The sequence below is a fragment of the Lepidochelys olivacea genome (genome assembly GCF_965140295.1).
Source record: "Lepidochelys olivacea isolate rLepOli2 genome assembly, chromosome: 1".
Lineage (NCBI taxonomy): Eukaryota > Metazoa > Chordata > Testudines > Cheloniidae > Lepidochelys > Lepidochelys olivacea.
This window is the reverse complement of record NC_140411.1, coordinates 288966951-288980831: the sequence shown is the minus strand read 5'-3', so window position 1 is coordinate 288980831 and position 13881 is coordinate 288966951. Positions and strand designations below refer to the sequence as shown.

At 41.5% G+C, this 13881-nt stretch overlaps 1 protein-coding gene across 1 annotated transcript in view; it reads left to right on the top strand.

The window, feature by feature from the left end:
* RAP1B (RAP1B, member of RAS oncogene family) overlaps positions 1-13881 on the top strand; it is a 75877-nt gene that overhangs the window by 44289 nt on the left and 17707 nt on the right. Inside the window, exons 3-4 of the mRNA XM_084650165.1 lie at positions 6783-6851; positions 10186-10242. Coding sequence (XP_084506291.1) covers positions 6783-6851; positions 10186-10242 — 126 coding nt within the window. The remainder of the gene's footprint in view (positions 1-6782; positions 6852-10185; positions 10243-13881) is intronic.

Sequence of the window (13881 nt, the reverse complement as noted above, 5' to 3'; positions counted from 1 at the left end):
AGGAACCTTGACATGCCAATATTCCTGTGTTGGCAGATCCTGGTGGTATACTTGTTCAGTGCTAGGTGTCAGAACTCTTGTTCAGAGGAGGTGTGAGGTTGGGGTCATTACTTGACACCTTTCTTTTGTAGTGGTCACAAGGTCTTCTATATGCTTTTCCATCAATTTCCAGGGTAAAGTCAAAATCAAATGATACAACCACAACCATGCTTATGCTTCCCTACTGGTAGAGAGCGTTTTGGTTGACAGATCTTCTACAAATATCTGTTCATCAACCTGTCTCAGTCACAGACTGCCCGGATCTAATCTCACAGCACTGTGGCCAGATACTGCATCCAGACTTGAAGTCAGTGCACCTGTCAGTGAGGTTAGCTGAATACCACACACCATGACTGCTGCCTACATATCCTAAAATTAAAGAGGTTCTTGATATGGGCAGCCCAAAATAGACTGGGTCCAGACCAACCTTTGAAAACAGATTCTATGCTATCTATTGCACGTAAAACAGTCTTTCATTAAGTTTTGCTACGGTCAGCAACTTCAGCTTCCCATCCTCCTGTATAGTCATGCTCTCTTTTCTTGCCTAATGGTTATCTAAGTTTCTCGACCTATTGCATGCTTACTCACCAGAGACCCTCTTCCCACCAGGAACCTCAACAAAGTCCTCCTTAGACTCATGGAGCCTCCCTCTGAATCTCTTTTGGAATGTTCTTTTGAAGGTGTTCTAGTGGCTATCACTTTAGCCAGAAAAGTGAGCAAGCCTGAAGCACTTATGGCTAAAACTCCCCTTATGATATTCCAGAGGACCGGCATAAGGTAGCACTAAGTCCTCATTTCTCTATCTCACACTGCATCGGGGGAAAAAACTGTGCACCCATTCAGTGTCTCCAGGACTTTGTGCTATTATGTTGACGACACTAAACCGTTCAGACTGTCCCCATCTGTTTCTGGCTATAGCCATGTGTTCAGGCCATCTCTTCACAGAGAATATTGAAATAGATAACATGTCTCATTCCTATCTGGCTACTACACCTCTCCCACCGAACATTAAGACTCACTTCACCAAAGCTCAAGTGGCATCCTTCTCCTGCTTCAAAAATGTGCTGATAGAAATCTGCAAAGCTCTCTCCTTGACCTGGAGTAACTCACTGACTGTCAAGCATTAAGCTTTGGACTTGGCTTTGGACCTGGCTGCTAAGTTCAGGAGAGCAGTTCTGAAATCACCTTTTAACTAACAGAGCAGGTACTCCTCACTGCTACCATCATGAGCAGGATACTGCTTGTTACGCATCTACAGTGGGGTGTACGCTGACGCATTCAGGAAGAAGAGACCTGCTACTTTCCCTACGGTAACTGTGGTTCTTCAAGATTGTCAGTGCAGATCACACACACACACACACACATACATATTCCATCTCCACTTTAGGAGTCCTCAGCTATCAATCGCACATATAAGGGATTCTATTTTATCACAGCTGGAGGGAGGAAAAAAACCTGTAGGACCAAGGATGGGACACTGATGGATCTGCTTTCTGGAGTTGCAGGCCACCAGTAGATTGCTCTTTGGGGCAGCGATTACTTGCTAGCAAGTTTTGTTCTGTCAAACTCTGCCACTCACAATCACTTGCAGAAAAATATTTAGATCTTACAAAGCGCTTTTCACCCGAATATCGGAGCACTCTGCAGAGATGAGTAAATGTCATTATCCCCATTTTACAGATGGGAAACTGAGTTACAGAGGGGAAGGCTAGTAAAAGCCAAAGTAGAACCGAGGTCTCCAGATTCCTGTCAATCACACTGTTTTAAATGTCCGCCCCTTCTTGGTAGGGAGACATGCACATTTATGTTCAAGTTCTGGGTAATTACTAACGGTGGCTTCATCTTGCTAGCAAGTCTAAACTCCATCAACACCTAATATCTGAATGTTCTGACGTTGTTGCATACTTTGATACAGGTGTTCAACACTGTTTTTTTAAAAAAATCCATCCTGAAGTGCTTATAGTCTTATTTCCCAAATTATTGAAAGTTGAATTTCCCCTCCAGGGAAATCAGTTGTGCATGCAGTATCCTGTCCAGTGTCAGCCAAAGTTAATAAACTTGATATGAAAATGAGTAATACGATTGGTACTTTGACTTTTCAATTTAAAGTAAAGCTGTTGCAAAATCTTCAGTCTGCTGCACCAGAGCACCACAGAATTTAGGTCTGGCATCCCCTGGGTTACGTGGGTCTCAAACCTAGAAAGCAAAGCAGTGAGATGAGATTGGGAAGAGCATAGAGTAAAAGAAAATGAGCAGACAATGTAATGGAGACAAGATTATGCAGGAAATCAGGCGTAGAATTAGTTCTTGGGGGAAGTTGGAGGAAGAAATTGGCTACAGAGCAGGTTGGAGAAAACATTGGATATGTCACACATTCATTGAACACTGGTGAAACTTTTTGAAAAATATATTCACTCTACAGTATTTGCAGCTCTGTGACAGATATCACAACTGCATGCAGTAACTTTAAGGCAACATATTGTGCTAAGTTTATGAATCTGTTTATATATCAAGGTAGGCCAGGATTGTATATAACTCTATGTGGGGGAGGATTGCTACAGCATTATTAGGAACTAAGAACAGTGGAAGGTGATAACAACCTGAGTGACTCATCTTAAACTCCTCCAGAGAGCTATTGCCCCCTCGGGGAAGCTTACATATACTGGTTTAAACTGGGTTTTCCAGAGACCAACAGAAAGAGCTTTTGGCATGTAAAGGCTGTGTTTAAACTGACTCAGGAACTTCTTTTTGATTCAGCAAACAGGGCCTTCTGTCCGGGAGGGAACCCTTGCAAAAGGGTTAGCAAGACTTTGGCTTCTAGGGCCCCATAACACGGGTGGGTGACTACTAGTATGTTTAATGTGTGATTTAAAATGTTTGTTTTTATTATGTTTTCTGTAATGTTTTTACCTTAAGAATAAATGTGCTTGCTTAGAGCTGTGTGGTAACTTGTAATTGCTGGCAATACACTGTTCATACCCCTTGGGGACAGAGCTCCAAGCAGGTAAGGTCCTTGCCCTGGGACAAAGTAATGGCTGGAGATCTAACTGAGTGCTCCTGGAGTGGACCTGGGGGGGAAGGAGGGAGGGGAAGAGGCAAAAAAGGTGTGGTTACCCTGAAACTCCTACTTAGTGCATCCCTTGCATTGATTATACCTTATTTCTTTGCTGTGCTCCCATTTCTTTATCTATGATGTATCATGCTGCATCTTTCTGAGGGCTGTCCCTTGATGTTCCATAAAGCTCAGTATACTTTATTGTTTCTGTTCTCTGTCCTTTCATGCCTGCTTATGCATGCATGCCCAGATCTTGGAAAATGTACCAGACATCTTCTAGCCAGAGGACAGACCTACCATCTATAGACTAATATGAAAGAGGTTATTACTTTGGCTGTCAAGGAGCCAAAATGAGGAACTCTTGCCTCTCTTCTGCCCACCCTAGCTTCTGGGAAAGCAGAAGGTTTTGGGGTTCCTACTGGAGTGCTGTCCTTAAATGTGTTGAAGGTCTGGATTCTTCAGAATTTGATGGTACTCACCCAGGAAAGCTTCCTACTCTTCACATGTTGTGTGTGTGTGTCGTCCCCCCCCCCCCATTTATTTATATTTTTGGCCTAGTGTTACCTATGATAAGTTCCTAGTATAGACTAAAGTTTTTTGATGGGGAACTAAGGCACTTTTTGGAGCAGAAGTCTATTCATTATGGATAGGCTTAACCTGGATATCCGCGTGCAAAGAAACCCTGCTGTTCAAAGAGGTAGTTTGGAAGGGTATTTAAACAAGAACAAGAGTTCAAGGATGAAGGTTTTGACACTACGTAAGTGAGTCCTAGAACTGGAGTATATAAACTGAATAGCAAATTGGTTAAATGGTTGTATATATAATAAAATTAAATTATAGATCTTGATGGTGAGAACTTCCTAAAGAGGAACACTTAGGGTGTTGCTTTTCGGTATATTTAAGTTAAAGTAGGCCTGTTACTGAAGTTGTTAAACTTGCTACTGATAATACTGGAAGCATACCTTGAGTGACTGCCTCTTCAGAAATAAATCTAAATGTGCTAGGAGAGTGGATTGTTAAATGGTAGGTGGGTTTTAATACTAGCAAATATAGAGTCTTGAATTTATAAATCATAACCATGGTTTTGGCTGGGGGGTTCCCCCTCTGCCTGCAGCAGCTGGAAGCTGCAGGGGGGACACCCTCAGCTGCTCACCAGAGGCGTTGAGGCTGTTGCCTGTTGCTGGAACCGTGAGGAGGGCCCCCTCAGGAGTCTGTCACATGTCACTGGAACCTTGCAGAGGGCCTGCTGTCACCTGTCATTGGAACCCCGACAGAGCCCTGCTGGCTGCTAGCTCCAGAGTCCTGCAGCCCCTGGGGTTGAAGCAGAGAACGTCATGGGTCTCTGGAAGTCACAGATTCCGTGACTTCCATAATCTCTGTGACATAAACAAATATAGCATTAATCATAAAGCAACAACTGCAGCAGCCACATTATCCAAAATGCAAAATTTCTACCATTCTTTGACATGTGACCTTTCTGACTGTCAATAGCTACAAATATTGACTTTCCAAATATTCTCTATGGAGTAGTCATTTGTTGGTGCCCTAAAACATGAGTCCTCTTCCTTCCCCCTCCCTTCCCAATACACATGAGAACAAGGAGTAGATAGATCTGTATGTAGCATTTTGGGGTAGAATTGTGAACTGTTTTCACCAGTCTCGGGTCCTTTCCAGACAAAATGTGGTCCGCCATTATCATACCACCATTCAGAATCAAAAGAAACCTGAAATATTGCATTAAAAATATTGCCCTGTATTTGCAAAGAAGGGAATAAAATCTGAGCATTTCTGGGGCCACTAAATGGGAGGTCTGTGATTGTGGTTTTCATGGGGCCCCAAACACCAGCTGTGATAAAACCAAAAACGACAGTTATCAGCAAGCTTGCCTTCAGTTAGTCCCTTATGCCAGTGGTTCGCAGATCTCCCAACTGAAACTATTCCCTCTCGCTCCTGTCCATCACACCCTTCCTTTGACATTTACTTGTGATAAATGCAACATGTTTCATATTGAAAAAATCCTTGTCAGAGTATTTTGTTTGATTAATATCTACTACAATGGGAGCCTTAATCCCATTTGGGTCCTTAAGTGCTAATAAATGTGCAAAAACACTAGAAAGAAACTAATTTTTTTCTCAAGTATATTTGTCTCTACAGAGGAGTTGTTCAGCTGCCTTACAGCAACCCATAATATTCTAAACCAGAAGTTTCCTAGCACTTTCATGGTGGTCTGTGGGGAACTGGGTTTTTGCACCATGCTGATGTCTCCTTTCCAGGTGTTAAATGGCATCTGAAGGGATCTTATGAACGTGTTATGTACTTTGAGATCTTCTGTGTAAGCAATTTGTGCAATTGCCATGGGTGCTATGACAATGAATTTGAGGGGAGGTAGTCCATGAGACCATGCCTTAATTAAAATATGGCTTGTGCTATGGAAAAATTTAGGAACCGTGGGCCCTAACTCTCCCAACATGCATGGGAACTATGAATGTTCTGGGCTCCAGGATTTCAACTTTTTTTTGTGCTTTAGCTTACATCCATGGACTACTGGCTGAAATAAAACCTTTTTCCCGGCAAAAAGACACTAAAAGGAAAATTTTGCACCAAACCTGTCTTAAGCTGACATTGACATAGAAGGAATCCAGAGTTTATGGTAATGGGTAATGGAATCATCTTGCATTGCTATTGCAGTTTTGACGTTGAGTGGTAGCCCCTATGCTCTTAGCCGCTGGACTTTTTAGTCAAAGATCCACAAGTCCCATACCAAAGTAGCCAACCTGTGGCTCTGGAGCCACATGCAGCTCTTCAGAAGTTAATATGCGGCTCCTTGTATAGGCACTGACTCCAGGGCTGCCGCTACAGGCGCCAAATTTCCAAAGTGCTGGGGGGTGCTCACTGCTCAACCCCTGGCTCTGCCACAGGCCCTGCACCCACTCCACCCCTTCTCGCCCCCTCCCTTGAGCCTGCTGTGCCCTTGCTTCCCCCCATGCCTCCTGCATGCCACAAAACAGCTGATCGGGAGGTGTGGGGATGGAGGGGGGAGCTGATGGGGGGGGGGGGGGCGCTACTGATGTATTACTGTGGCTCTTTGGCAATGTACATTGGTAAATTCCGGCTCCTCCTCAGGCTCAGGTTGGCCACCCTTGTTCTAGAAAATATTGACAGCCATTTAGTAGTCCAGGATACACATTTTGAATTTATAGTACGAATAAAATAGGTTGTAGACCATACAAAACAGCTCTTGAATTTGTGTCGAAAACTGTATAACTATACAACATGTGTTTCTATCTAACTGTATTAAGTTGACTTTTTCCCCGGGATATGTAAATAACTATTTCATAGTAATGTTAGTCTTTCAGACATAGATTATGAACTCATTTGCTCTAAACAGTCCTATTTTAAAAATGACTTATCCACCCTAACTTGGGTGGATAAATACATGTAAGTGTTAGAACATGGATGTACCTCTAATGCATTTTGTTTACAGTCTGGAAGAAATGTCTGCCTGTTGTCTTATACGTATTCTACACATCTGTATTTTACACAGAGACATATGTCTGCCTTCAGTAAATATAGGAACGTGCTCTTGGCAATTGTATGTACGCTTAGAACAATATTATGTGTTTAAGACCTTTATATAATGTCAAAATATATAAAGAAAGTTGTATAAGGGAACTTCTTTGTGTTGCAGACTGTACAGTTTGTTCAAGGAATATTTGTTGAAAAATACGATCCTACGATAGAAGACTCCTACAGAAAGGTAATGCAATGAATTAACAGTGATGCTACACTAACCATACAAGACAAAGATCATTTTTGAAACTCTAAAATGAACACTATTTTAAAAAATTAGCAAATACTTGACCATAAAATCTGAATGGTAAGAGCATTAAACACATCTAACATCACTAACTCATTTGACATATATGAAGAGGAAATATTCATGAGTCAATGAACCAGAGCACGTGATTATCAATATGGCTTCTGGTGATGACATAACCACCTTTTGAAGAGCCTACCTAAAGAGATAATGCAAGTACAGCTTTCAAATATTGCAATTTAAGCTTAAATATTTTACTGTCTATAAATAAGTTAATGTGCAATATCGGAGTGTTAAGTTTGATGTCATGATACTGTGCATAAATGATAACACCCATTCAGTCCTAAATTCCTTCATAAAATCCAATCCTGAATGCTCTAAACATATATAAAAGTTCAGGCAATTATTACACCCTACAGTAACACAGAAGTACTTGATCAAGATACTTACAAACGGACTAGACCCAAGGTGTTCAAACCCATGTTGGTTGGCTCCAACTTGGTAAGGCGGTTACTAACAATGAACCCTTAAAAGCTCACCTTGTTTATATCCTCCTAATAAGTAATGTCATTGCCAGTTGCTAACTTTAGCTAAGAACCAGTTTGGGGTTGACCTCTTTCCTGTCCCTGAGTAGATACAATTTTAGGATTGGACCCCCTTCAAGATAACATTGGTATATTAAAGGTTACTTTCAGTTTTTAATCATATATCACAAAACATCCTTATTTGTCTGTTAGAACCAGTTTGTAACTTCATCTATAATTTAGAGACCCCTTTTCACAGAAATCTTTTCTCATTAACCACATTCTAAGCTTAGCCTTCTCCCCAAAGCTTGTCTTGCTCTAGATGCCACATTTGTTCTATCTTTTGAACCTAATATTTTCAAGGCCTTGTTAAATTTTTCCCTATATTTTCAAAGCCTTTCCATGACTGCTAAAACCCCTTTATTTTAATTAAGGAAAATGTATGTTTTAATTTCTACATGGGAGGCATTGAATAGAATAGGATCTGACTCCTACTGAAAGCTGTCTACAAAGGTGGGTTGGTGCCTAGTGTTGAAGTTGGGGAAGTCCGGCTAGAGTTTGTAATTAGTGCAAGGTTGCATTAGTGAACTCCTAAAACAGTGGTTCTCAAACTCTATACCATAATGAACTGCTTGAGACCATTCATTATTTTTACTTAGAGTGAAATATTAAAATAGCCTTACCTTGATGCCCTTTGATGGGGGGGGGGGGGGGTTATAGAGAGAGCTTATCCAGTTGTGGTAAGACTGATCCAGACAAACTGCAGTGACAAGAGTATCCCTTGTCCTGTCTTCAGCTGGGGGGGTAGGCTCACCTCTGACCTGTTCCCTGTTGTTGTCTACCTCAACTCCCTATTGTCAAGGCACTGAAGCAGCTAGCTGGTGGCTTTGTGCTAGCTCGGTGATAGAAGGGGAATCACTGAGCGCGAAGAATATCCCAGACTTACTACTTTCCTGATGACCAGGTAGTCACTGTAGTGGAAAATTTTACTCATGTGAAATTTGGTCTAGCTCTACGTATACAGAAAATCTAAAAGAATCTTTTAAACAATTTGTTGGTACTCCTTTTTAATCTCAGCCTTGGAAGTAAGGGGCAAGAATTTCAGGTCCTGTCCAGTAACTGTTGGACCCTCACCACTTCAAAGCACCTGCAGTAAATTACACCAAAAATGCTAGCAAGCATTATAAAGGTGGTGAAATGTTCCTTACTGCATGTATTTAGATTATTCAGTAGATCTCACCGTAGACTTAACATTTGCATATATTTGAAAGATCAGCTTTCAAAAGAAACTAAAGCCACTAGTTATTCTTATGAAGTATGAAAAGGTCAAATGGTGTCACATTAATCTCTTCTTCTGTTAATGAGGGCTTTCAACTAGGCTTCATAACAAAAATTAACATCTGTCTGACTACATGTGGTCCTGGAATGACTAAGAATCCCATGGATTTCTTCTCTGAATTGATCTGATTCTGGAAGTTCTTAGTCTGAACAATATCAATACACTTCCTTCAAGCAAGGGCAATAGCAATGACATTCTAACTTGTTTTGTGGTTTCTGTGCTTTTGAAAGCATTGTTTTGGCAATTGTTGTAGTTATGTTATCTTATTAAATCTTATTAAATCTTAAGTAATATTAAATAAAAGCTTTACATAAAACAGATTAGTCTGAACTTCAAGTATTAAACTGCTTTTTAAAACTTCAGAATTCAATGACTACAATATCTAAATTATTTTAACGTACTGTTGACTTGAGATTTCAAGCCAAGATGTCTTATAAAGGAAATTGTTGAGTACACCACTTAACAGCATCCCTTCATAGTACAGTAGTGGCTACTGAAAAGGCCTTATTCTCTTCAGAGGGAGAAGAAAATGGACGAAATGTGAAAAAACAATCTTTCCTTCTTAGTTTTAAATAGGCTTCCTTTCTGAACCAAAACTTTAATGACAGGTTTCAGAGTAGTAGCCATGTTAATCTGTATTCTCAAAAAGAAAAGGAGTACTTGTGGCTCCTTAGAGACGAACAAATTTATTTGAGCATAAGCTTTCGTGAAAAGCTTATGCTCAAATAAATTTGTTAGTCTCTAAGGAGCCACAAGTACTCCTTTTCTTTTTGAGAATACAGACTAAGTAGCAAGCTCCCTTAAACTTATCAATTTGCAAACAACTCTGCCAATCCTCCTTCATGGGTGGAGTGACAGATGAGATGGCCCCATATACCTTGAAGGAGAGAGATGCTGTCATATTATTGCACACTTAAAGCAAACTGATAAGTGATAATTTCATGTTGTAATCTACTGCCACCTCTCCATTGATCCAAATTGCCCTTTTAATGATCATCAACATGCCACTTTAACTTTCTAGCTTTTGATATGTGCTTTTCCTCACAAATATTAAGTGTACGTGCTTGCTGAGAATGCCCATTGGACCAAGCACAAACTAGCTGTGTTCTCTGCTTATAGCAGACTGTAAAGATTTATAATCTTTAGTATATGGGTATCATTTTCAAAAGTCCCTAAGTACTGCTTTCAAGATATTTAGGCTCCTAAATCACTTGGGCTTCTGGGAAAAAAATTTTACCTGTATCTCCTGCTTTCAGAGTACATACACAAACTTATTAAAAGCTAGGATCTTATTTTCCCTTACTTTGTCTTGTGTATTATTAGATTAATTGTAAAGGGAAACAAGTTGCCTATTTGACAGTCTTTCTTGTTTTGAGAAGAAAAATTTTAACCTGATTTGTTTCCTTGACAGCAAGTTGAAGTAGATGCACAACAGTGTATGCTTGAAATCCTAGATACTGCAGGAACGGTATGTACAACTAATTAGCCTTTGTATATATGTATTTTAAATACTTCCAAAATAGAAAAGTGGAATGACAATCAGTGGTGATACACTAGTTTTTAATCATTCGCTGTACAACACCGACCACATTTACCCTCCCCTACACATAGCTCTCCACCAACCAGTATTTAAGCAAAATTGGAAGTAACACTGCAGAAAGTAAATTGTATGCTGCTTATGATTGCTTTACCTTGTAATAGGAAAACCTAAAATTACATAATATAAGCAATATAGGTCTTGTTAGCCCTCTCTAAGGGATAGTTCACCTCTATGTAGGAGTCTTAAATTTAGCCCAGAAGGTGGTAATCCTGATTTCTAATGGGGAATTCTCTATACTAGAGGTCGGCAACCTATGGCATGCGAGCCAAACACGGCACGCGAGCCAATTTTTAATGGCATGCTGCTGTCTGCCAGACCTGGGCAGACAGCAGCATGCCACTAAAAAATCCTGCCCAGCCTGGCCCACTCTTTTCCGCCCACCGGTCTCTCCGTGCAGGGTAGGCAAGCTTCACCCTCCCCCAGCCTCTTCCCCCAGCATGCTGGGTTCCTGCCCCTCCTTCTCTCCCTCCCTGTGGCCAATCAACTGATGGCCCTTGCTATGGAGGGGGAGAGGTAAAAGCGGAGCCTCAGAGCGTGCTCTACTCCGGGGACCTTGGGGAAGGGGGTGGAATCAGGGCATATCCCCTCCAGCCCCTGCTGTGAGCTGCTCAGGGCAGGGGTCTGGGAGCACTCCCACGACCCCAGCCCACACCCCCCAGCCCTCTGCCCTGACTCCAGCACACCCCCCGCACGTACCCACACCCCATGCCCTGACTCTTGCACCCCACACATCTCCACTCCCACCCTGAGCACCAAACAGGAGCTCCTGCGCACCCCCCCTCCCATTCCCACCTGCACCCCTCACATCAAATGGGAGCTGCCCACGTAAGCGCTCCACACCCAAACCGCCTGCTCCTTCACCCCCAGCCCTGTTCTCAGCACACTCCCACCCTCAACTCTGTGCAGAGAGAGGAAGAGAATGGCTAGAGCCAGGGAGAAGGTAGGTACCTACTCTATGTGGACAGGGCCAGGACTCCAGACTGGCAGCGGGCTGAGCAGGGCCGGCAGCCGGGACCCTGGCTGGCAGGAGCCGGTGGACAGAACCCCAGACCAGCCGCGGGTTGAGCCGCTCAGCCCACTGCCAATCTCGGGTCCTGGCCGCAGGCCACGCTCAACCCGCTGCCAGCCTAGGGGAACAGAAATTCCACGCCGGTAATGGGCTGAGCAGGCTGGCAGCATAAGATCAGCATTTTAATTTAATTTTAAATGAAGCTTCGTAAACATCTTGAAAATCTTGTTTACATACGACAATAGTTTAGATATATAATATATAGACTTGTAGAGAGAGACCTTCTAAAAAACTTTAAAATGTATTATTGGCATGCAAAACCTTAAATTAAAGTGAATAAATGAAGACTCGGCACACCACTTCTGAAAGGTTGCCGATCCCTGTTGTATACCTTGTCCTCCCATGAGGTATGGTGGTATTGTTTTGTTCTAGTCTCTCTTCCTGGCAGCCAGAGTTGGGCTTACGTGGGGACTTGTGAGATGTATAGGCTTTGTGGTGGTCCTCTATACAGGAGTGAATTTCACCTTTATGGCCTGATCCAAAAACAGTTTTAGTGGACTCCCATTGACTTCAATGGGTTTTGGATCAAGACTCTTACAGCAGACCTTTCCCCCCCCCCCCCCCCCACAACAATAGTAACAGCAGACTGGTCCAATAACACTTCCCTGGGAATTAGCAGCAAAGTTCTCCTTAAATGTGTAAAATGAGATGGATCGAGTGGCCTCTTTTTTTTCCAAAACAGGTAATGCTTTTATCAGATGTAGTTGTAGCAGGATGATATGAAAAGGCAGAGGCGTGTCTCAGTTGCATTGGCCTTCTGTTGCTTTCATTTTTCAACATTACTCATTCAGAGTTTTATTTCCCTTAAATTATTTCTCTCTAGCTATATTAAGTTTCATTTTTCCTATGTTGAATCTAGTTTAACATTTTCACCAGGTTTTTCATTCTCTGATTCTTTACTATTTCTGTCCACTGGTGTGTTGTCCCCTGTAATTTATGAAAGCTCTGAATGTTGCATAATATACAGACTCTCCAAAACTAGTGCCCTACTGCTTCCTTCATTACATCATCTTTATTCACTTCAGCAGGGAACTTAACGTCCTGTTCATGTCACCTATCTCCTATTGGGTCTCAGCTTATGTTAATGTCAATCACAAGGTTTTTGGTACATGTTGCGGTCTTAACACTACAATCTGTGTATTGTATGATAAATCCTTACCATTATATAAGTTTCTCTACTGTGGTGTTTTGGCTTCTCCTTTACTTAAATGGTTACCCCCTAACATTTAACTCTGTCAGTTAGAATGTAAATGGCGTATAATACATTAATTTATGAACCAAAACTTTAGGTTTAGGCACATTCTTTTTAACACACATCCTTTAGCGTGATTAACTTGGTTTTGTTGCTAAAATTGAGCTGAATAAGTTTAGCCATCCTTTTCTACTTTATCTGCCTAAACCATGGCTTAAATATAGAACTCTGATAACTCAGCACTTCTGTTGGGTTGTTAATTTTATGGTAACTAATTCATAAATTACTATTTTGCTAAAAACTCCTCATTTGTTCTGTAACTGGGTCTCCCATGCCCATAGTTTGGAAGAATCCTGAGGGTGGTTTTTTAGAAAGCCCTCCCACCATGGGTTTTATCAAGCATATTCATTTTTTTTGTAAGTTTACGGGGTTGTTTTGTTTGACAGAAACAGGATTTTTACTTGAAACTGTGAATAAAAACTCTTAACCTGTTAGAATAAAGGGAGGAATGAGACCATCAAAATGCTTGTTATGGCTCTTAAGCAATAAATTATAGAACTGTTAACGAGCATAGAAGGGAAGGTGAATGGATGGTGAGTGGAGAAGCTAGTGAGTGAAATGTGCTGTCGTTTAGATATTGAATAGAGGGGTGTGGATGGAGTTGGGAACTATTCTGGGTAGATTGGGTTGTAGGTAACTGAAACTTTCAGATACCTGTCTATATTGGGCCTATTTTAAGCTATCTGATTCAACGTATTCAGTGTTGAATTCACAAGGATGGCTGATTCTCAGGGCTTGTCCCCACAGACAGCGGTGCAACTGCACCGCTTTAGTGAATCAACTACTATGCTGACGAGAGACTTGCTTCTGTCGGCATAGTTAATCCACCTCTCTAAGAGTCTACACCAGCAGTCTACACCAGGAGTTTTCCACACCCCTGAGCAGCGTAATTATACCGATGTAAGTACCAAATCTCATTCTAACTGAATGTGAAAAGCTGCAATTGTGGGTATAGGAATTGTCAATCAGTATGAATTTAATTAAAGGTGAAGGAACTGGAAGGAAACAAGTGATTTGAATGGACTGAAGTAATAAAAGACATTTAAAAGTAAAATGTATAAGTGAAGTATCCATGTAGAAAGGAGTCTCTGTCCTCTCAAAAGGTGTGGAATATCACCAAGATTTTTCAAGATCAAATGTATAATTGAATGTAGCTTCCACTCTTGAAGTGGAAGAACAAAAGATT